The sequence below is a fragment of the Pseudorca crassidens genome, chromosome 10 (assembly GCF_039906515.1).
Source record: "Pseudorca crassidens isolate mPseCra1 chromosome 10, mPseCra1.hap1, whole genome shotgun sequence".
NCBI lineage: Eukaryota > Metazoa > Chordata > Mammalia > Artiodactyla > Delphinidae > Pseudorca > Pseudorca crassidens.
Window position 1 is genome coordinate 25,786,783 of NC_090305.1, and position 24,033 is coordinate 25,810,815.

The 24,033-nt window shown below is 48.7% G+C and overlaps 1 protein-coding gene across 9 annotated transcripts in view; it reads left to right on the plus strand.

The window, feature by feature from the left end:
• The window catches only part of TRAM2 (translocation associated membrane protein 2), a 150,361-nt gene that overhangs the window by 105,613 nt on the left and 20,715 nt on the right, over positions 1-24,033 (plus strand). For all 9 annotated transcript variants that reach the window (XM_067752722.1, XM_067752723.1, XM_067752719.1 and 6 more), the window contains one exon: positions 13,971-14,034. In XM_067752722.1, the coding sequence (XP_067608823.1) occupies positions 13,971-14,034 (64 nt within the window). The remainder of the gene's footprint in view (positions 1-13,970; positions 14,035-24,033) is intronic.

Genomic DNA, 24,033 nt, shown 5'->3' on the forward strand with positions numbered 1-24,033 from the left:
TTTGTGCCAAGGACCCTAGGGGTGCAGAGATGAATGAAGCCATGGTCTACTGCCTTGGGGAAGTGAAAGAGCCCCGACTTGTCCTTTGTCTATTCATGTCCCGATTCATGACATCTTTTCTTGTTGTCTTACAAATAATTCTTCACTCGGCAAAGTCCCCATCATTAGTTTTCAGGCCCATTGTTCAGGTGCACGTGGTTAGGAGTCCACAGGTCGCAGTCCGGTGAACCTTGGGTTCCAGTCCCACTTCTGGGGCGTATTAGCTGTGTGCCTTTGGGTAAGCTTCCTAAGCTTTTTGAGCTTTGATTGTTCTGTATAATAGGGCTTCTGGGAGGATTAAATGAGAGAGTTTCTGTTAAGTGTTTACAGTGATTCCTGGCACGTAGTAGGAGCACGATAAATAGTAGTGGTAGTAGTGGCAGTGATAGTAGCAGTAGTAGTTTCTCTTAGAGCTGGAGGTTAAATGAGGTGCAGCTGTTTGGTGTTTAGCACAGGGCCCAACATTTAATGAGATCTCACACATTCAATGTTGTTCCTTACAGACTTGTTGAGGTAATCACATAAAATACCTCAACCTGGTCCAACTTGCAGTAAATGTTCAATAAAGGGCGGTCAGTTTTGTCACCTCTGAAATTGAGGAGTTGCGCTAGATTGATAGCTTCGCTTCTGATTTTGGTCTCTGAGCCTTTGAGGGAAGGAAGTGGGTCTTAGAATGTTTTTCATCTCCAGTGGCATTGTGCCTTGCCCAGGGCATGCACGCAGTAAATATTCTGTGATTGACGGGTTGCTTTTACATTTTTAAAAGTTTTTAAAATTCTTTAATTTTTAATTCTTCAGTTCTAACCAAAGGTACGTTTCTGGGGTGTGAAAGTCTTACCAGCCTGCTTTGCGTGCACACGTGTGCGCGCGTACACGCGCACTTCTAATGCTTTCCTGGACACATCCGTTAGAAACCCCGGTGGGACCACTGGCAGATCCAGGAGAAGGCCCCAGGAGTCCCCTCCGTGGCAGTAGTGACAGGCACTGCAGGCCTCAGAACGAGGACCCTGGCCCTCGGCCACATGCTTATCTGCGTGTCTGAGGGCTCTGATTCCGAACCCCATCAGCCCGGCTAGAGATGGTGAAGGCTGACGGAGGGATGGGAAGCCGGAGGCCTCCTGTGGCCAGCACCCTCACGATTCCCCCGGAACCCGCGGAACAGACATCGTCCTGTGAGTCCATCCAGGTGGCCCTGCCTCTCCCTCTTGGGCCATGACTGAAGGTGAAGCGATGGCCTCGGAGAGGGGCAGAGGAAGCGATTGACGAGACAGAGATGGTGCCAAGCCCTGTAGCGCCGGACGGGGAGGGGGTGTTAGTTTTGGTTTTGCCTCTCCCACCACGTGCTCCACAGCCCTTTGACTTCCTGTTTCCCCCTCTGAATTACATCACTTTAAGGCGTGCTGGTGGAGCCTCTGCTCTGGATCTAGACAAGTGTCAGAACTTCAGAGGGGGCGGGGCCTGAGGGGGGAGCTGCCCAGGGCCGGTGTTCCCCTCAGCCATCCCTCTCCTGTGGTCCTGGAGCTCATTCCCTGAAGAGAGCCCCCTTGAGTAGATGTATTCCTTGCAGCTCTCCCGTTTCCTGCATATCCAGTCCCTTTTCCTCCAGCGGTCTCTCTCCTCACCACACGGAGGTTCGAGTTCTTGCATCCCTCCCTGACCTCCCGACCGCTGGAACAGGCGGTGCAGGCTCATTTCCCCTTCTCTCTCCCCTTCACACTCACCCCGTGCACCAGCTTCTGCCCCCTCCTTCTCTGCAACATTTACTCAGCAAGGTCCCTGATGACCTTCCCATCCCCAGATCGGATAGACTCTTCATGTACTCTTTCATTCCACAAATATTTATTGGGCTTTCGCTGTTCCAGCTGCTCTGGATCCATCAGGAAAAAAAAAAAATTAAGACCCCTGCCGCCTGCAGCAGGCATCTCAGCGCCAGGCTGACTGGTCCTCCCGGAGCCCGGACTCCTTCCGCCGCTCTCCTGCCCTGGCTGCTGGGCCCCTTCTGCTTCCTCCTGCCTCTGTGACTGGTCCTCCTCGGCCCACTCCCTCCCTCCCCTCCCCCTCCCAGCCCTGGACCACAGCTGTTTTCCCTCTCAGTTGATGATCCCACCACGCGCAAGGTTCGGAATAGCCATCCTAACGCCAAGCACGTCTCACTGACGCTATAGGTTTCTACGACCGTTTCCTGAGCAAGACGAGAGCACTGCTCCTGGCTACTCCCCGCCTGAACTTACTGTGCCGTCGAGCCCTCGGAGAACGACCCCACGCCGCCTGTGTGTGTGGCCGTCACCTTCATGCAGGCCTGTGTTATCCTTCCTTCCTACTGGCTTCCTGCTCCCACGCTTCCCCAGCCCGTCCTCTGCGCCCGGAGCGGCACGAGCTCTCTGCAGTGGAGACCTCATCGTGCTATGCCTTGCTTAAAGCCCCCTGCAAGTCAGATAAAGCCCACTTTTTATACTTGCCATAAAGGGCCCTTCACAGGACCTGGTTCTTGCCAGCCTTCCTGCCTCATCACCTTCCTCACACAGACCATCTCCCGGGAGTCCTGTTTCTTCTGCTTCTCTGCCTGCCTGCACGCAGCCCCTTCCTGCCTTCTTTCAGCCTGTCCATCCCTTTAGGATACAGATTGGGCAGAACCTCCTGGCTGAAGTGCTCCACGGCAGGTGGGACCCCCCTCTGGTCTCCCGAGCTGCTGTAAGGTACCCTCTAATAATGACCATGTTGTGTTGCAAATGAGCTTTTCCATACTGATTTGTCTGGCTGGGCTCCAAATTTGGGTAGTGCCTTTCCTGCCTGGGTTGGCGTTTGGGGCGGGGGCATTCCTGTGTCTGGGAGTTGAAGGGGCAAAGCTTAGAAAGCTGAGGTGGGGTAGCTGTGGAGTCCTGGGATCCAGGCAGGGGGCCTGATTCCTTTGTAGGCACCAGGGAGTCATGGAGGACTCTGGAGCGGGGCCTGTGGTATTTTAGGAAGGCAGATCTGTGGTCTTTCTCAGTCAGGGAGGCGGCGAAACAGTACCCAGGGTGGTTCCCCTCTGCAGGCCGTGGCCTTGGTTCCTACCATAGGGTGTGGGTGCAGAGCAGTGGCTGAAGAGCTGTCTCCCCTCCCAGGCCTCGGCAGGGAGGAGTCCCCCGCCCTCTTGCGTGTGCCTGTGTGCTGCGTCCTCCCCTCCTGCCTCTTGCTGTGTGGTTGTCTTGCAAGGAGATCATCTGTGCTTCTCGGCCAAAGCTTAAGGTCACTGGTGGCCCTGGCAGTTCCTGTTCCTTCTTGTGTTCCCCTGGAATAGAGTGGGGCACACCTGGCCCCTGACTCTTGCTCCAAGGCCTGGCTTCACCAGCAGGTGCGGGCGGGGCGTTGCACACCGAGCGTCGGATGAGGGTGCCTGCAGCCTCCCGTCAACCTCTGAGGACCCACTGTGAGTTCAGACTCGGTCCAGCCTCTCCCTCTGCGGTGTGGCTTTCTTCCTGGGCTGCCTTCGCCTGTGTGAGGTCACAGGCAGCCTCCTGGGGTGCTGAGAGGCTGTGATGGAGGCTGGCCTCCGGGGCAGAGAAGAAACACCACACATTTTTAGCTGTCATTTAAAATACCACGTTCAGTTAGTAAAATGAGATTTTGTACTAACATACATAGCTTCATCTGAGTGTGCGTATGTGTGTGAGTGTGAGAGAAAGTATCTTAGAATACAGCATGTAACCTAGATATCAGCGTTTGCCTGGGCTTTATTCATTCAGTTGAGGGGTGTGGAGGGACTCTTGCGGCAAAGTGTGGGTAGTGTTTACCTCAAGCAGTGCCTTTGGGGTTCGATTTGTATTTTCTGTTTATCTGTAGCACATTTTTCTGGGAACTCTTGCCTTTTATGTTGTTATTTTCCTTCTCCACTTTGAAGACGATTTGGGGCATCCCCTTGTGAATATTATTGGCTGACAAACAGGGCTGTTTGAGTGCTGGGTGTTTCTTATTCACCTTGATGGCCTTGATTGAATTCACCTGAATCGAATCATCATCCGTTAAGTTCTCTCAGGTGCTCTCCTGCAGGGGGTCTTTGTAGACTCAGGCAGGATAGGCTGGATGCCCGCCCAGGGCGGGGTTATAAGGCACGTCCCGCGAGAGTGGGAAAGAGGCAGTTCAGAATTAGGATGCGCAGAGCAGAGCTCCCGGCCTGGCCTCAGTTTCCTGCGAGGGTGGAAGGTAAGGCTGGTATGAGGTGGCACCACAGAGGCCGTTTCTGGGGCCCGTCACCTAATCCCTCACCCCTCGGTGGGGTAGGGGTGTGCAGATACGGGACGGCAGAGATCACACATCCTCAACGCCAGAGGAATGGCGTATTGTAGAAACTCGCTTATTTGCCGTAGTTTGCTCAGTTTGAGCGTGGGCAGAGGTGGACAGCCTGGGTCAGGGCCCTCCCTTCCTGTGCCCAACACAAGCCAGAGAGGAATCTGAGGGTTCCCGTGGGAATCAGCCTCTGCCCCGCTGATGGGCCTGGTTGGTGGCCCCTGGAGACGCTTCTTTGCTGTCTCAAGTTCGTTTTTCTAGCAAGCGCCGCTCCCCACGCCTGGCTCTTCCGTCAGAACTTGGGGATGGACGTGCTGATGTTCTGAGTAGGAAACTTTCCAGACGGTGGAGAATAATTAAACATGGTGGCCGTCGGTCACTGTCTGCCTGCTCTTTTCCTCCTAAGTTGTAAATAAGCAAATGAAGGCAAATCCACCTGGGCCCCGCCTGGTCCAGCTACCTGGCTCTTCAGAGCTCCTGGATAATCCTTTCGCTTCCCCCATGCCGGGCAGCCTCCCTTGACAGTTGCCAATGATGAGTGCCTGGCCGTTGCAGACACATCTGTGCTGGTTAGAATTGCCCCGCTCTTTGTGCTGATGGAGTTAAAGCTTCTTTAGAAACTGAAACTCAGACAACCTGTGATGTATTGGTGCCGTGGTTCCTTTTCTGCAATGAAATCTAAAATGTTACTTAATCGGAGCCCTCCAAAAATCACTCGGAGCCTAAAATTCTACACTCCAAAACTTTCTTTTTTCTTTGTTGATTTTTAATTTATTTTAAAGATCATATTGCATCTGAACAGGTGGCTTTTGCCCAAAAGGTAAAGATATTTTGTCCTGACCCAGATGGGTGTTTTAGGAATAGCCACAAAGAATCTGAACTCTGCTATGTGGTGCAAGAGAAGCACATTTTAAGAACACTGACATTCTAAAAAGTTATTTTGTGTGAACACTTCCTTATTTTGTTGTTATTTTAAAAATTTTAATGACCAAGCGCTTCTTTTTTTCTTTAGGTTTTAGCTTCTGTGAGGAATGGTTTATGAGTATATGCTGACCCACCCAAACAAGCGGAAAGCTCCTGGGGTTGGGGGTGAAATATATAATCAAGTAAGAGTGTTTGAAATATTGACCCAGGGCTCTTTTTTGAGGGAGCAGGTGAGAGTGTATATATCTTAAGGCCTCCAGAGAAGAAGTATATTTATTACATGGAATGTAGGTATTTTATCTAAGGCTATCGGTAAGGCACATAGTAGGTCAAGTTCAATAGGACTCGGTGCTTTCACTGCCGAGGGCCCAGGTTCGATCCCTGGTGGGGAACTAAGATCCCATGGCGAGGCCAAAAAAAAAAAAAAAATTAAAAGCTCAACTTCAGAGATTTTTAAAACTCTATAAGTGACCCTTTCTAAATTCCTCTTGATCCCAAAATAAAGTTTAGACCTTGGAACCAATGAATGTCCTAAAGCAAGCACTATCATTGCATTGCAGCTGCTCCGATGATACAGGTTTTTCTCATAAATATACAGTGTCGTTTTTTAATCCAATACAAAACTGCAGTCGTGACCGTTAATAGGGAGTCTTCTCAGCCTGGTGAACACAGGCTTGTAGAGAATCTGTTTTGTGTGTTTGGGTAGCTTTGCCTAGTTCTTACATTAAGGCAGTTTTTCAAGTGAGAAAACTGAATCTCCAAACGTTGCTAAAAGCCACCCAGAAGGTCCTGTCAGCATCCTGCCCCTGGCTGCAGGCACTCGGCCCTCCCCGCCAGCCCCTGGTCATCCAGACGGAAAATTTCAGAAAGCAAGCATGAAAAGCATCTTTGTCTCAGCTGTATCTGCCTTTTACTGAGTGACAGTGAGGCTGCAAACCTCATACCTCAAGTACTGGCCCTAAAAAGGTGTGTGCAGGTGACCAGCCCAACTCATAAAGCCAATACTTCAGGAGAGAAGGGCTAAAAGACTTTTATTAAAAAGAAAAAAAGAAAAAGACAAAAAAACCCTTCCTCGTCAATTGGGCATGACTTTTATTTATTTTTTTAATCTTTTTTTCTTTGCAGTTTTTTAAAATTGAAGTATAGTTGGTGTACAATATTATGTTACAGGTGTACAGTATAGTGCTTCACAATTTTTAAAGGTTATACTCCATTTATAGTTATTATAAAATATTGGCTATATTCCCCATGTGGTACAATATATCCTTGTAGCTTATTTTATACATAATAGTTTGTACCTCTTAATCCCCTACTCCTGTGTTGCCCCTCCCCCTTCCTTCTCCCTGCTCGTAATCACTAGTTTGTTCTCTATACCTGTGAGAGGCATGACTTTTTTTTTTTTTTTTTTTGCTGTACCCGGGCCTCTCACTGTTGTGGCCTCTCCTGTTGCAACGCGCAGGCCCAGAGACCATGGCTCATGGGCCCAGCCGCTCCGCGGCACGTGGGATCCTCCCGGACCGGGGCACAAACCCGCGTCCCCTGCATCAGCAGGCGGACTCCCAACCACTGCGCCACCAGGGAAACCTGAGAGGCATGACTTTTAAATGTTCTCCTGTCTGACTGAAATTTTTCTATCCACCGCCTGGGCAGAAAGATGCAAAATCAATTTTGGGAAATTCTGAGTGGGGGTCGTTTGGCTTCCTGAGAGCAGGCTGGGCCGGGAGAGGGGGACAGGTCACTTGGCTCTACTTGTGCCCCTGAGGACCAGAGCACGAGCATCTCTCAGTCAGAGGGGTTCCGGGTCAGCCACTTGGACTGTGTTTCAGCCCCGGGGTGAGAGAGGCGTTGTTCGTGGCACCGAGCAGTGTGGAGAAGGGCTGCCTTGAACAGGGGTCCTCCTCCCCGCTCCTGTCCTTGGGCTCGTCTTGCAGCGCAGCCCCTTGTAAGGACCAGTGCGTGAATGTGGCCAAGAAATAAACAATAAACCAAACCAAAGGTCAAATACTGCTTACCAGGAAAACCATGAGACTGCCTTCATGACATCTTTCCTTTCTTATCTTTGGTGCCCAGATATCAGCTTGCAGTGTAAAAGGGCAGATTGGGGTATTGGGAAGCCCAGGTGTGCCCGGTATCTGGGGCTTGCGGGCTGGCAGGTTGACTCGAGAGGCCTTGTTTTCTCGCTGTTATATACAGATGACACCTGGGCCTCATCTTCACAACCTGCAGAAGCAGGAATATATTTTAAACTTGTGGGAAAACCTCTCAGCAGGCTGTCAGCGTGAGGCTGTGTTTTTGGCATTGACAGGGAGTGGAACCAGGAAATGATAGCCTTTTGGAGCTGAAGGTGGAGAGGACCTTTAAGGACATCCGTTCTGACCACCTGCTCCTTTCTATGCTTATCTGTAAAATGGGAATGTTACGAGTGTCTGCCTCTAGGGTGGTTGTGAGAACCGCCTCAGAAGTAATTTCTGTAAAGCACTTAGAAACGTGCGTGGCACTGAGTAAACCCTTGATGACATTCACAGCCATTATTTTTGTTGTTCATGGATGAGAAGACTGGGGTCCAGAGGTAAAATGCCTTGCCTGAGGTCTCCCAGCTGCCGCCCCAGCAGAACTGGGACTGGAGTCCAAGTCCACTGTGCTCTTCTGGCATCCTTGGTCTAGCTGCAACTGAGAGCTCAGATTCATGTGCCCCTAATAGAACATGGCATGTGGAACGGTTTTGGTTTTGTTATGGCTACACAAGCATGCTCGGTGTCACTGCCTTTGTGCTTGATGCCCTGTTTGAGTTAAAAGTTCAGTGAGGCTTCCTCTGTGTGTGCGTGCGTGTGTGTGTGCGTGCGTACATGTATGTGTGCGTGCATGCATGCGTGTGTGGTGGCCCTGCTACATAATTTAGTGTTCTCCTTTGCATTAGTGTATTAGCATGTTTCCACTTTTAACCTTTCACCCACTGATCCAGGCATTTAAAATGCTTTAAACTCAATAATGTTTCCATCAATAGCCTTAGAGGTATGGGAAGTAATTGGAATGACATTTTTAATGGGCTCCTGTTTCTCAGCCCTCTGTGTTACACAAACCCAGCCAGCGCTGGCAGAGGGGGGCTTGTTGGCCGTTTCGCCCCTGGTCTGAGGTTGGGAAGAGTTGGGAGTGAAGTTTCGGGGTGCCAGAGGACCTTTTAAAGCACAGAGAGTGGTTTTTGTGCTGGAAAGGTAGAGTTGCTTTTTTAGGGCAGTCTTTATTGTTTTCTTATTAATGGGCGAGGTGAATCCAGGAGCTGATCCCTGCTGCCTCCTGATGGCTTCGAGAAAGCTTAGGGCCAAATTTCTGGGGACCTTTAGCCAACAAGTTGGACTTTCTTGAATGAGGTTTTGTGGATCAGCCTCATTCCGACTCCTTTGCCTTCAATATATATTTTTGGTTGTCCTCTCCTGCTTCTGTTTTAGGTCACCGTTCTATTTTATGTGCTGTATTGTGTGTCTCCGAAATTTGTTTTTGGAACACAGTTTTAAAAAATCAAATTGAACGTTGTCTTTTCTGTTTGTAAAGTTGTGAGGTCCTGCTGGGGAGGGGACCTCTCTGTGCCCCAGGTTTAGCCTCTTCATCGATAAAACAGGGAAATGGACATTATCTTAACGAGACGTGTAACGTGGGAGTGAGCACAGCTGCCTGAAAGAAGGTTGCACGGTTTGGAATGGTTTCACCTGCTACGATGAGGGGCGTAGGGATGGAAAAATGCTGGAATCTCAAACTTTTTGCTTTAATCAGAGTCCCAGGTCCTATTCTCTTAGAATCATGTTCAGAGAGCATTTGTTAAGCATTCGTCTGCGGTTATTAAATATTATAGCTGCTTGCAGTATTCGCTTATCAAATAGGCATTTATGAGAGACCTACAACGTGCCCAGCGCTGGGACGGACCCCAGGGAGAGAGAGGGGACATGCACAGGGGAATGAATGAGGGCAGAGGACAAGCTGAGGGTCAGGTGACAGTGCAGTACTGGCTCCCCTGCTTAATCATGTCTGCATTTATCAAGTGCTTGCCGAGCACGGGCCGTTTCTGGGCACTGTTGCAGGCAGTGGGTTGAAGTTAAGATGAGTGAGATCCCCACTTTCTTAGAACTTACATTCCAGTGAAGGGAGAGTTTAAAAACGAGGAAAGACAAACCCCATAAAGCTGTCTACTTACCAAGGGTGAATTTTATGGTGTGTAAATTACACCTCAATAAAGGTTAAAAAAGAAAAAACCCTCGGCCCTCATTGGCCTTTGGGTTTGCCGCAGGGCAGCTGACCCTCACTCTCCCGCGCCTCTTGGGTGTGCACTGGGGCTGCTCGCTGACATGTATATGTGACCTGAGAACCTGATCTCCGGGTTTTGCGGTATCTGTGGACGTGCACAGGGCGGTGAGATGTGTGGCTCACCCAACGAGATGTCCCGGATGAAGGGGAACCCGGCGACACTCTGCCTTCCTGGTCCAGCTCCTTCCGTGAGCAAGTGGCTTTTTGCCGTCTGTTTAGTGCCACGTTCTTGCATCTTTGTGCCTTTTGTCAATGACTTGGCTGCTTATAAAATGGCCCTCACGCATGGTGCTGGGCCGCCGCCTCGGGGTCCTGAGCATGGGGAGGCCGGGAGGGGCCTGGCGGAGAACAGAAGCGTGTTAGAAGGGCTTCCTTCAGGTGCGAGCCCCAGGTTCAGTGTTCACACTTCAACAGCCTGCGTTCCATACAGCGTCTTTCAACAGGAACACACGTAAACCAAGGTTACATGTTGATTGGTTGATGGAAATGGACCAGAGGCCTTTAGGAACCTAACCCCTAGGAGCAGGGGTCCTTTGTCGCTGGGATCACGGTAACTTCCAGAACAGAACGACTGGGAGTAACAAGAATTGACTGGATATGCAGGGCCAGACCAAGGGCATCTGTCCAGCCCATATGCCAAACGGCTGTCCTCATTAAAAAAAAAAGGGGGGATTATTCTTCCAGCAGTTACAGGCTGATGCTCTGTTGTGTTAACTCCTGTGTCAATAGCTGTTCCCCTTAATTCAGGGTACAACTTCTTGTGTAGGACAGCATTACTTCACATACCATTTTTGTGGGTGTTATATATCTGACTTGGGGCTAATTGAGACAACACAGCTGCGTTGTGGTCTTTGTTGCTGCGCACGGGCTTTTCTCTAGTTGTGGCGAGCGGGGGCTTCGTTGTGGTGCGCGGTGTGGTGCGGTGGCTTCTCTTGTTGCAGAGCACGGGCTCTAGGCGCGCGGGCTTCAGTAGCTGTGGCTCGAGGGCTCTAGAGTGCAGGCTCAGTAGTTGTGGCGCACGGGCTTAGTTGCTCTGCGGCATGTGAGATCTTCCCGGACTAGGGCTTGAACCCGTGTCCCCTGCATTGGCAGGCGGATTCTCAACCACTGCGCCACCAGGGAAGCCCACAGCTTTTTTTTTAAATTGAAGTGTAGTTGATTTACAATGTTGTTTCAGGTGTACAGCAAAGTGATTCAGTTATACATATATATATCTCTCCATATATTCTTTTTCATATTCTTTTCCATTATAGGTTATTACAAGATATTGAGTATATTCCCTGTGCTGTACAGTAGGTCCTTGTTGATCTGTTTTATATATAGTAGTGTGTATCTGCTAATCCCAAACTCCTAATTTATACCCCTCTCCCTGGCTTTCCCCTTTGGTAACCATAAGTTTGTTTTCTAGGTCTAGAAACACAGCTTTTTAATTTGTTTAAAACAGACTTTCTGCCTGTTGCATTTTGTGCTTTTAACCAATTAAAGAAGCCAGTGGCATTCTTAGTTTTATCTTGTCTATGTTTTCCACTAGTATATCCCTGTGATTTTTTTTTGTGCCCTTTGTTAACTGCCATCTTCTAAAATCTTTTTCAATAAAAAGAAAGGATGCAAAAAAAAAAAAAGTCCACACATCTGTATACACTTTCACAGTGAGCCCGTTTTATTTGGCCAAGCTTTTCAGTGTTAAACATTAGGGGTAGCCCTGTGGGAAACAGTAATGAAAAGCACTAGTATGTATAGGAAGTTTTTATTATATAACCACTTATCTCTACGTTGACATCAGTAAACGAAAGGTTGACCTACATGTTTTCTGTGTCACTATACTCTGAATACTTTCATGTACTCTGAATATTTTTGTGCCTTGGTCTTTATGTTCCTGTAACAACCATTAGATTAACAGAGCTAAGAAAGTGATTTAAATAGTATTTAATAAGTTGTAGCTCTTATACTAAATAAGTCAGAAGGAGAAAGACTAATACCATATAGTATTGCTTATGTGTGGAATCTACAATATACAAGTGAACTTATTTACAAAACAGAAACAGACCCACAGACGTAGAAAACAAATTTATGGTTACCAAAGGGGATATATTAGGAGTTTGGGATTAGCTGATACAAACTACTTTGTATAAAATAGATAAACAACAAGGTCCTACTGTAGAGCACAGGTAACTATATTCAATATCCTGTAATAAACTATAATGGAAAAGAATTTGAAAAAGTATATATGTGTATGTATATGTTTATATATGTGTATATGTATATCGCTGAATCACTTTGCTATACACCAGAAACTAATACAACATTGTAAATCAACTATACTTCAATTAAAAAAAATTAGAAAAGGAAGTTGTAGCTCTTGTCAAGTGGCATAAACACAATCCAAGTTATAATGTCAGAGTAAAATGAAATAAATTCCGAGTGTAGAAATGCATGGGAAAAGCTCTCAGAGAACTGACCCCATACATGTGGAGAGAGGAAAACCAAGACCGTAGAGTGAATATTTGGTTTTTAACTTTACGTATTTCTGAATTGTTTCACTTTTTAAAAAGTATGTTTCTCTTGAAGTTAAAATAAAAACTGACCTAAAACATAAGTTGATTAAATGAAATGAATTCTCTGGGGGACACAGACAGTGACTGGCCAGAGAGGGCTGCTTTGCGAGGCTGGTGAAGGTGGGGCTCCCAGGCTGGGCTACGTGTGGGCTGCTCTGGGGAGCTTGACGACTCCCTGATGCCCCTGAGGGGCAGGGTTGATTGGCTGGGGCAGCCCAGGCGTCGAGATTCTAGAAGCTCCCCCAGGGGTTCGAATGTGCTCTACGCACGGGATTCTGATGTCTCTTAGGAATGGACTCTGGCCAACTTCAGGAGGCCGTCTGCGGTTCATACAGGTGATGGGGTCTGTGCTCCAGGGCAAGGCTGTGGGAACCCCAGCAGAAAACTCTGGAAGGCACTCAGGGCTAACCAGCTCTTCCTCCATCCCTGCTCAAGATTCAGAGCCCAGGAGAGGGGGTCTGATGGGCTGGGGAGAGGGTCTGCTCCCTGTATCCTCCTGGGAGGGCCGTGGTCACCACAGTGACACCCTCACAACACACAGCTGGGGAGAGTTGTCTCCTCTGGAAGTCCTGGTATGTTGGGAAGGGGCAAAGGGATACTGTTCAGCCAGAACCCCACAGAGGTCCACTTCAGCCCACCAGCTTAAAAGACGAGTGTGTTTCCTGAATGAAACTGAAGGAGAGATTGTGCCTTGAGCATGTACAGCGTTTGGTGGAGGGGCTGGAAGGCATCATCCAACCATTTCTCTGCTGCTTCTGCCACAGTCCAGTGCGTTTCCTCCACACCCACAGTGCACCCTTCACATCTTTTTGTTTAGAGGAGAACCAGTAACGCTACTGATGAGATGTCCCCAGGGGCCTCCCAGAAAAGACCTGGGGTCTGGCCGCCCCTCACCTGGCCTCCGCACCTGCTCCAGAACCGTGTGGGGGCGCTTCTCAGCCCCAGCTGCACGTCAGAAACATCTGGGGAGCTTTAAACAATGCTAACAGCTGGGCCGTCGCCACCCAGACCAGCTGGAGTAGCACAAGTATCCCGCCTTTAGAGACACGGGAAGTGAGGCTCCAGGTGTAAGACCACGGCTCCTGGTTGCGAGGTGGGCAAATGCAGAGGCAGCGTCTGAACCTAGGCAGTCGGTTCTTGAGTCCAAGCTTCGAATCCTGCACCTTGTAGTCTCTCCCCTGCAGGCTGAACTGCAAGAGGACTGAGCTGCCTACTAATAACCAAGTGACGACCTCAGTTCTTCCACAGCACAACCGAGATTTGAAAGGCAGCTTTCGAAATAAACAGACCAACAGAGTGGAGTGTTATGTCCTGCCCCCCAGTAGGGCGTATGTGAAATTAGCAGCTGGAATTCTCTGTTTCTGAGGCTCAGGCCTCAGAAACTTTGAGGGCTGCCGCCCACGGTGCAGTTAGCCAGCGTGCTGGGGAACCTCGGCGAGGTCCTAAGTTCTGGAAACCTCTGGAAGGCTGTGACCTTCATCTTCTGTTAGTTTCTGTCTTCACCAATGCTGGGGACTTAGAACCAACTTGATAAACACTTGAATGAATGAATGAATGAATGGCAGACAGATTTGCACCCTTTGCTGGTGAGCTCTCGGCCGGCCGAGCACACCTTGTTGTATTCCATCTGCAGCGAGTACAAGTCTAGATGCCATCCAGGACTTGGGATTGTTTCTTTTGCTTTTAGTGCAGGTATTGGGAGGGATGTCATTCAAGAAAATGGGAAAAAAACATATGGTGCTAACTTGTGCTCTAGGTGAAACCCTTCATTGGAGAGGCCTGTGGGTCTGAGATGTGAAAGGCGTGGCCCGAGGGCTGGTAGCAGGCTTTGCTTGTTTCTTTTGATGTGGACAAGAAGCTAACGTGGAACTTTTTCCCTCTATTTCACAGGTCACCGCCAAGACTGCCTTCCTATTTATTTTACCTCAGTATAATGTTAGCGTGCCTACAGCAGGTAAGAAAAGCACTGGTCTCTATCTTTCCCGGGCCCTGGTAACCCCCAAGTTCTTGGAAAACGTCCTTTTCCTGTGTACGTGTATGATCATTTTAGATACTTAGACTCAGCATCCCACTCCCTGTTGCTGTGAAGATGCAGCTTCGGGCCACGTCTAGCCCTCAGCCCGAGGCTCTGCAAGCTTGAGGATCTCGGGTCCACCTCCAGGAACTGGGCATCGCCGGTGCCCTCACGGTGAATAAAGGTGGAATGTTCTTCACTGAGGCCAGCCCTCCCCTCTTCATTCTGCAGTGGACAGGAGAGTTGTCTGGACTTGGAGGTCAGATTCCTTTCCTGGCCTGGCTCCACCAGCGGCTAGCTGAAGGTCGCTGGGGCCAAATCCCTCAACCCATGGTCTCTGCAGGACGTGGCCGGAGTCTTTCCTGTACTCTCCTGCCCCTGCAGTCCCTGTAGCCAGGCTCTGGGGGAAGTCACCCCTCTGGGACAGCCAACTCGGCCCTTCATCTAGAATCAGAGCGAGGGACGCTGGCAGGAGAGGGACAAAACTCCACACTCGTGAAGGAAGAGACAGGAAATGCCATGGCCAGCGCCGTAGTCAGGAGACTAGGCAACACCAGCTCATCCCCAGGCACACGCCAGCCTGGCAGGCACACACACTGTCTTGTTTGATGCTGTGTGGTCCAAGGTCAAATTCAGCCTTCTCTACTCCTGTCTCTTGAAAATCCTAATAACTAGGACACCTCTAGACCCATCTGTACTTATGATTTACGGATTTAAATTTTTCTTTAAGTTTTTTTTGGTTTAAAAAAAAAATTGGGGTAAAATACACATACCATTTACTATCTTAGTCATTTTTAAGTGTACAGTGACATTGAAGTACCTTCACTGTGTTGGGCTGCCATCACCACCATCCATCTCTAGAACTGTTTCCATCTTGCAAAACTGAACTCTACCTCTTAAACAATAACCCCCACTCTCCCCTCCCCCACCCGCTGGCAACGGCCATTCTACTTTGTCTCTATACATTTGACTCTTCTAGGGCCTCATATAAGTGGAATCATATAGTATTTGTCCTTTTGTGACTAGCTGCAGTTTATTTTTAAATAAACATTTTCCAGAGTATATTTATGACTCTCACAGGAAATTTCTAAAATACAGCTAAACATGAGAAGATAAAAATCACACATGACCCCATCACCCAAAAACTGCAGTTAGCATTTTGGAATCTTGAGTCATAAGCAGTTCTTTGCTGTTAGCAGATGGTGAACCCTCTACCATGTCCTTCAGTATTCTTCCGTTCAGTAAGACATTCTGAAAAGCTACAAGTATTAATAGGGTTACTACAGTTACTTATTCAACCCATATTGTTGGATATTTCTAGCTTTTATAGTGCTACAGTAAACATTCTTGTGACTTCCTGCATTCATGATTATTTTTTAGGATAAATTCCTATTACTGGAATTTCTGGGTCGAGTAGTATGTACATTTTAAAGGTTTTATATACGTACTGCCAAAATACCCTCGGTCATCTTCTTATGACCCATAAATCCCGTTTTTCGGTAAATATAAAATGCATAGGCTTCTTTTTTTAATGCCAAAATGCCAGTTTATTAATTGATAAAGAGATAGCCACCTATCAAAGGTTGTGCTCGTATTTTCATTACATTTCTGACCAAAGTCAATTTCCTTTTATTAATTTTTAAAATAAAAAAAATTTTTTTGGCCACGCCATGTGGCACGTGGGATCCTAGTTTCCTGACCAGGGATCGAACTCGTGCCCCCTGCAGTGGAAGCGCGGAGTCGTAACCCACTGGACCGCCAGGGAAGTCCCTGGATTTAGAGGGGATGCGAGATCATAGCCCAGCACTGCTTTGTTAGCTACCAGGAGGAAGTGTTGTCCTGGGGACCATGGCAGTTGAAGTACATGTGAGCGGGACATGCCTTTATTGTAGGAAGGGCCTGTTTGTAAAGCCAGATCATGACCAGAGGATTGATTTTTTTTTTTTTTTAGTTTGAAAAAAGACTTTCCCAGAGAAATTGGGAGACAAGTGATATCCTAAACGCTTCCCTCTCACGTAGCGTGAAACAAAGGCTTCACGTGAAGCTCCAGGGCTGCGCCCAGAGCTTCTGAGCAGGAATGTCCCCCCAAGTTCCTATCATGCCCTCAATTAGTTTGTTTTAACTAATTAATTAATTGATTAATACAGACATATCTGTGTGCCTGCTGTGTGTCAGGCCTGGACTATAAAGTAATTATAAAACATGTCTGATCTGTGACTCACGGAACTTACTGTTTATTAGGGAGAGAATAGATAATACACAGCAAACAATAAATAATTATAGTTGTGATAAGGGTAGTGAAGGAAATATACAAGGTTGTGTGATAAGGAAAAATCAAAGGGTGATGACCAGGTGTTTCTGGGAAACTGCCTTTTGAACCGAGCGTGTGTGCAGGTGGTGTAGGGGGGTTTAGGGAGGGGGTCTGGGCAGAAGAAGGAACGTTCCAGGCACAGGGATCGGCATGTGCAGAGGCCTCAAGTGAGGCACAGACACCTTGGCGCACGCTAGTCACTGAAGGAAGGCCAGTGTGACAGGAGCCTGCAAGGTTCGGCATTTGTCTAGGGTGGGGCGATGCAAGTCTACCCCTAGAATCCTCCTCCAGGCCAGAAGAAGGCCTGGGTAGAGGTGAAGGGACATAAAATCCATACTGAAAGAGAGGATCAACTGTTGCTACGGAGCCTGACTTTTATTTAAATCTTGCCATTAGGGGCTGTTTGAAATAGGACAAGCAAATCATCCAGAGAGACGGTGCAGTCAGAGTAGCCTGTTTAATTTTGTTTTGAGCGCCTTGATCACCAAACCCAGGGTGGTGATGTTTGGTTTATAAGTTGCAGAGGAGGGCAGATTTCTCACGGGAAAGAAGCGGTTCATAACCGAGGCCCGTGGAGGTTGCGAATTTAAAGCCCTCCGCCCACAAATCGCTTTAAGGCTGCAGGTGCCTGGGAATGGATCCTGCTTGTATAACCAGGGTCAATTCTGATTTCTAAGCTGCTGCTTTAAGTGGCCTGTAACTCGTTCAACTCAGTGTTTACAATGTGAATTTTAGGAGAGCAGTAACGGTTTTCATACAGCGTGATCTACTGTTTCTAAATCCCTCATCCTCCCTCAGCAGAGGTTTTCAAGTTCTATAGAGAATAGCCGGGGGGAATGCTGATGAGGTTTTTTACCTGCTTCCTTTCCTCCCTCTCCTTCTCTCCTGTCTTCTTCCCGGCTCCCAGCACGTGCTTATAGGCCAGTGGTGACAAACATACCACAAGGTGAGTGGCTTAAACAACAGAAATGTAACGTATTGTACAAGTCCAAGATCAAGGTGTCAGCAGGGCCATGCTCCCTGGCTTGTGGCAGCGGGACACCAGTCTTTACCCTGCGTCCATGGTAGCCTCTGCGTCCCGTTTCCCCTTTCTAAAGGGACACCAGTCATACTGGATTAGGACCCATTCTACTCTACTATGGCCTCATCTTAACTCTTTACATCTGCAATAACCCTAACTCCAAATAAGCTCACATTCTGAAGTGCTGGGGGTTAGGAACTCATGGGAGTTTTGTGGGGACATGGTTCAACTCATAGTACTAGCTGTAAATATATGATTCTCTCACATTATAATAGCTAGTTAAGAAGATTAAGCTCTGTTCATAGAGATGAACTCAAAGAGGAGATGGGCACAGTTGTTGCAGTCAGAAGTTGTGCATCTTGGGGGCAGTGCCAGCGTCCTTGGGGTTTTCTTTAAGGTCAACAGCGATGAAGCAGGAAATGGTTTTTTTTTATTTATAAATTTTAATTAATTTATTTTTGGCTGCATTGGGTCTTCGTTGCTGTGTGCGGGCTTTCTCTAGCTGCGGTGAGCAGGGGCTACTCTTTGTTGCACTGCGCAGGCTTCTCATTGTGGTGGCTTCTCTTGTTCTGGAGCACGGGCTCTAGGTGTGTGGGCTTCAGTAGTTGTGGCACATGGGCCCAGTAGTTGTGGCTCACGGGCTCTAGAGCACAGGCTCAGTAGTTGTGGTGCACGGGCTTAGTTGCTCCGTGGCATGTGGGATCTTCCTGGACCAGGGCTCGAACCCGTGTCCCCTGCATTGGCAGGCGGATTCTTAACCACTGCACCACCAGAAAGGTCCCTAAGCAGGAAATGTTCTTGTCACCATATCCTGTCTCTCATTCCCACCTGTTAGGGTTGCCAGACTTAGCAAATGAAAAATCCAAGACCACCTGTTAAATTGGCATTTCAGATAAACAGCAGGTACTTTTTTTAGTGTAAATATATCTCAAAGTATATGTGGGGCATAATTATACTAGAAAAGTATTCTCTGTTTGTCTGGAATTCCAGGTTCACTGACCGTCCTGTATTTTATCTGCAACCGTACACCCAGCCCAGCTCCGGCAAGGAATAAAATGTCGTGTGTCTGGTCTTGCCATTACACTCCAAGTCTTTCTGATTCAAATACCACAGAGTATCTGCTGTTATGGCCAGAAGTATATAGACTGTAAAAGGTCAGCAAAGAATAGAGGCTTGAGTGTTCCCACAGACAGACTCATGGCCTGCTGGCTCCCCTTCTGATGTAGAACAGGTGACCCCAGACAGGCTAAAATGTACCAGGTTCTTTTGAGTTGTGCCACTAGTTTGCTGAGTTGTCTTGGGCAAACTGTGTAGCGTCTGGGTCTCCATCCCCACCTGTCAAATCGAGGGTGGAGGTCGCTGTGTCAACCCCAGCGATTCCTTAAGACAGGAGTCCAGGAGGCACTTGCTACGCAGGTTGTCCACAAACCAGCATCACCTGGGAACTTGTTAGAAACACAGACTCCAGGCCCCACTTCAGACCTTCTGCACCGGAACCTTCATGGTAACGAGATCCCCAGGTATTTGAAGTGCTGCTGCCCTGGGTGAGAAGCTCTAAGTAGACTTGCGGATGACCCTGTGCTTCCAACCCCAAAGGTAAGAGAGGGAAACCCCGTAAATCCAGTAACTCATTTGCATCTTTCTGTTCTCGTCCAGTTTTGGTTTTGCTATAACTGTTGCGTCTAGGAGCGGGGGAGGGGGTGCCGTCACTGGGTGGATTTGGTTTCCAGCTGGGCCGCTGCTGCCCAGAAGTCATGGGCACCTAGAGCGAGATGGCTGGGCGCGAGGGGCCTCTTGGAGAGAAGGGTTGGTTTCACAGTAAGCAAAGGGGACAAGGACCCATCCCCTGGCTCAGTTGGTCCTGGTGGTTTTATCACCACCAGCTGCTGTGTAGCATTTAGCAGCTGGAAATGAAAAGCCCGGGACCCTCCCACACCATAGCGTGGCCCTTGTTCTCACAGCCCGTCCAAGATGAGACACACGGCCCCATCAAAACAACCTCAGACAGATGGTTTTTGGTTTTTTGTTGTTTTTTTTTGCGGTACGCGGGCCTCTCACTGTTGTGGCCTCTCCCGTTGCGGAGCACAGGCTCCGGACGCGCAGGCTCAGCGGCCATGGCTCACGGGCCCAGCCGCTCCGCGGCATGTGGGATCTTCCCGGACCGGGGCACGAACCCGTGTCCCCTGCATTGGCAGGCGGACTCTCAACCACTGCGCCACCAGGGAAGCCCAGACAGGTGGTTTTAAAGCCTCATTCAGTGAAGGCCTTTGTCCAGGGCTCAGAGTGTGTTTTGTTCCCTTGCTAGCTGGTGGGAGTTAGTCTTGTCTTGTGCTTGTATCATGTACTTGGAAGATTGGCATCACATATCAAACCGAGCCCCTGTTTGTAAGATGAGCTTGTGGGGGACAAAAAGGGAAGAGACAGGTGGACGACAGGGGCTCCAGAGGAGGAAACCTGACTTGATTACAGACGAAAGCTGCCCAACCCGGACCTGTGGTCTGTCCAGCTACAGGAGACTTGAGACTCAAAGAGCCTGGCCTTGTCCTTTTATACCAAGGGAGAGAGTTGCTGGGCATTCCCAAGGATACAGCAGTAAGGGCAGAGGAGGGGGCTGGGCCCCTCACACCCCGTGCAGCACCAGGGCCCAGGGTAGCTGTGGGAAGGTTGGGTTGCCAAACGGGCTGGTGGGCATGGCCCAGAGGACCCAACGAGGAAGGCAGAGATCTGGGTCCATCCTGGGCCCTCGGGCCGAACAGCGGCCAGGATCCCCTTTGGCCCTAAGGTCCTGTCCATGTGGATAAGAGAAAATAAACCAGAGTCTTCACTGCCGTCGCTGTATTGGCTGGCATCTGAGGAAGAGTGGGGCTTATAGCCAGACCTGGACTTGATCTTTTATTTTATCAGTAAGCAGAAACTACTTACTAAACTTCCTTAGTCTGTTCAGGCTGCTATAACGAAATACTGCAGACTGGGTGGCTTATAAACAGAAATTTACTTCTCACAGTTCTGGAGGCTGGACGTCTGAGATCAGGGTGCAGCCTGGTCAGGTGAGGACCCTCTGCCAGGTCACAGACTTCTTGCTGTGTCCTTACGTGGTGGGCGGGTAAGGGAGCTCTCTGGAGCCTCTTTTTTTTTTTTTTTTTTTTTTTTTGCGGTACGCGGGCCTCTCACTGCTGTGGACTCTCCTGTTGCGGAGCACAGGCTCCGGACGCGCAGGCTCAGCGACCATGGCTCACGGGCCCAGCCGCTCCGTGGCATGTGGGATCTTCCCGGACCGGGGCACGAACCCGTTTCCCCCGCATCGGCAGGCGGACTCTCAACCACTGCGCCACCAGGGAATCCCTGGAGGCTCTTTTATAAGGGCACTAAGTCCATGCATGAGGGCTCGCTCCATGCTTATGGTTTATAAACACCTCCCCAAAGGCCCCACCCACTAATACCATCATCTTTGGGGGTTAGGATTCCAACATGTGAACTTGGCAGGGGACACAAACGTTCAGACCATAGCAGTTATTATTTAAGTATAACAGTCGTGCAGGAAAGTGGAGGGACTGTAAGAGGTCACCTCCAGGTAACAGCACCTCGGAAGTGTGTCCCCTTCCCGCCTAGACTTGATTTTTGTCCAGTCCCCTGTTACAGCCCGGAGAATTTATCCCACGTGGAGCTTCTAGAGGTTTCAGCAAGAACCACTGAGTTGAGTCACTGTGGCTAATTGTTAACCAGCTGAAGCTGACCACGCCAGTAGCATCTCTGAACGGCTGCCTCCCCTCCCCTGCACTCCCATTTCTCCTGATCAAATCTTTTCTTCTCCTGTCTAGCCAGGATCATGTTTTTTTCTTACTCAGTTGTTCTTACTGAAATAGTTTTTTGTCCTTAATTTAACAATGAACTTGATGTTATTTTTATCCAAGTTAAAAAAAAAAGGCCGTGACTTTAGACATTTTTTGGTATGTGATCTCGAGGAGCTGTTTCCTCTTTATGGCTCTCAGTGAATTAACAAAAAGTTCACACCTTCCGCCTCGCAGGTGCTCTTCACGCGCTGCATGTTGTCTGCCCAGGCCGGTTGTAAGGAGAAGCCTCAGACTTAGAAACAGCCGTGGGGCTGAGTGTGGGCCTGGCACCAGGAGTTACTGAGATATTTCTTTCTTGAAGGCCACAGGCCGGGTTATATTAGCCTTATAAAAGGGAATGGTACATCAGGAAAACTACGTAGAGGCTGGGCACTCTTATTTCCAAATTCTCTTTAGTGCATCTCTCATTTTTGCTGCATCTCTCATTTTTTGCTACATTTTTACATCATAAAAATATCCCTGTCTTCCTACCTTCTATAAAACTGGAGAAAATAGATTACAAATCATGCAGTCTGGGGTTAAAATGGTAGCTCTGCAGATTCTTTAATTCTCCGGGCAGCCTGGGAGAGGGAGGGAGGGAGGGAGTGTGTGTGTCTGTGTCTGTGTCTGTGTCTGTGTCTGTGTCTGTGTGTATTAGTTTGCTAGGGCTGCCATGATAAAGTACCACAGACTAGGCGGTTTATACAATAGTAAAGCACACACGTTCTTAAGGGCACAGTGTGATGAATTTTTACATCTGTGCGCACCAGGTGGGGAGACAGCGCTCCCGACCTTCTCAGGCCCCTGCAGTCAACACCCCCTCCCAAAGCAACCGCTCTTCTGTTTTCACGTTTCCTGCTTAGTTTTACCTGTTCTTGCCCTTCATTTCTCCCTGATTTTTAAAAATGGCTCCACTGTTTATATCAGTACGTGTGTCAGAATGCCCTGGGGAATTTAAGCACAGATCCCTGGGTCATGCCCAAGTTCCTGATTCACTGGTCCTGGGGTGGACATACATGCAGCAGTGTGCACCCCTGGGATCCACGGAGAGGCTGGCACTGTGGTCCACAGCCACAGCTTGTTACAACTGCGTGTTATAAGCCCCCGTGTTTATAACTCTGGTCTGTTTACCCGGTCCTCCCTAGATGAAAACTTCTTGGGTTGTTTCCATCAGTTTATTGTCAAAAACCGTGCTGCTGTGCGCAACCTTGTGCATGTGTCATTTTGAACGTGGCAGGTACGGCTGTGTGATAAATTCCCAGAAGTGGAATTGCCACATCCAAGGGCTGATGTGTTTGTAATCACGATGGAAATTACCAAATTGCCCTTCCGAAGAGGTGGTCCATTTTGCATCCCACCAGCAGTGTGAGAGCCTCTTTCCCCGCAGCCTCAGCAAGAGTGCGTGTCAAGCTTTGGATTGCTGCCAATCTGATAGGGATGACGTGGTATCTCATTGTAGTTGTAGCTCATTTCTCTTCTTTTTCTTTTTTTTAAACAGCATGTTACAGAGAAGAGTGGCATTTTTTTTTTATAATTTTATTTATTTATGGCTGCGTTGGGTCTTTGTTGCTGCGCGCGGGCTTTCTTTAGTTGCGGAGAGCAGGGGCTACTCTTCGTCATGGTGCGCGGGCTTCTCACTGCGGTGGCTTCTCTTGTCGTGGAGCATGGGCTCTAGGCACACGCGCTTCTGTAGTTGTGGCACGTGGGCTCAGTAGTTGTGGTGCACGGGCTTAGTTGCTCCACAGCATGTGGGATCTTCCCCGACCAGGGCTGGAATCTGTGTCCCCTGCACTGGCAGGTGGATTCTTTTTTTTTAAAAAAACATCTTTATTGGAGTATAATTGCTCTACACTGGTGTGTTAGTTTCTGCTTTATAACAGTGAATCAGCTATACATATACATATATCCCCATATCTCTTCCCTCTTGCGTCTCCCTCCCACCCTCCTTATCCCACCCCTCTAGGTGGTCACAAAGCACCGAGCTGATCTCCCTGTGCTATGTGGCTGCTTCCCACTAGCTATTGATTTTACATTTGGTAGTGTATATATGTCCATGCCACTCTCTCACTTCATCCCAGCTTACCCCCACTATGCCACTGGGGAAGTCTGGCATATTTTTTAAAAATATTTATTTATTTATTTGTTTATTATTTTTGGCTGCATTGGGTCTTAGTTGTGGCACGTGGGATCTTCATTGCGGCATGTGGTGTCTTTCATTGTGGCATGTGGAATCTTTCGTTGCAGCACGTGGGCTCTTCGTTGCGGCATGTAGGCTTCTCTCTAGTTGTGTTGTGTGGGTTTTCTCTCTCTAGTTGCAGCGCATGGGCTCCAGAGCTCATGGGTTCTGTAGTTGTGGCACGTGGGCTCCAGAGCATGTGGGCTCTGTAGGTTGAGGTATGCAGGCTCTCTAGTTGAGGCGTGCGGGCTCAGTAGTTGTGGCGTGCGAGCTTAGTTGCTCCGCTGCATGTGGGATCTTAGTTCCCGGACCAGATATCCAACCCCCGTCCCCTGCATTGGAAGGTGGATTCTTTACCACTGGACCACCAGGGAAGTTCCTTCATTTCTCTTCTGTGTGAGGTTGAGCATCCTTTTAAATGTATAAGGGCCATCTGTGTTTCTTTTCTCTGTGAACTGTTCGTTCATACCCTTTGCCCATTCTTCTGTTGCGTTTGTTACCTTTTCATGCTTAGGTTCTAGGTGCTCTTCATACTTTAGCGAGATTAGCCTTTGTTTATGATCCGAATTGTAAACATTTTCCCCTTGGTCATCACTTGCCT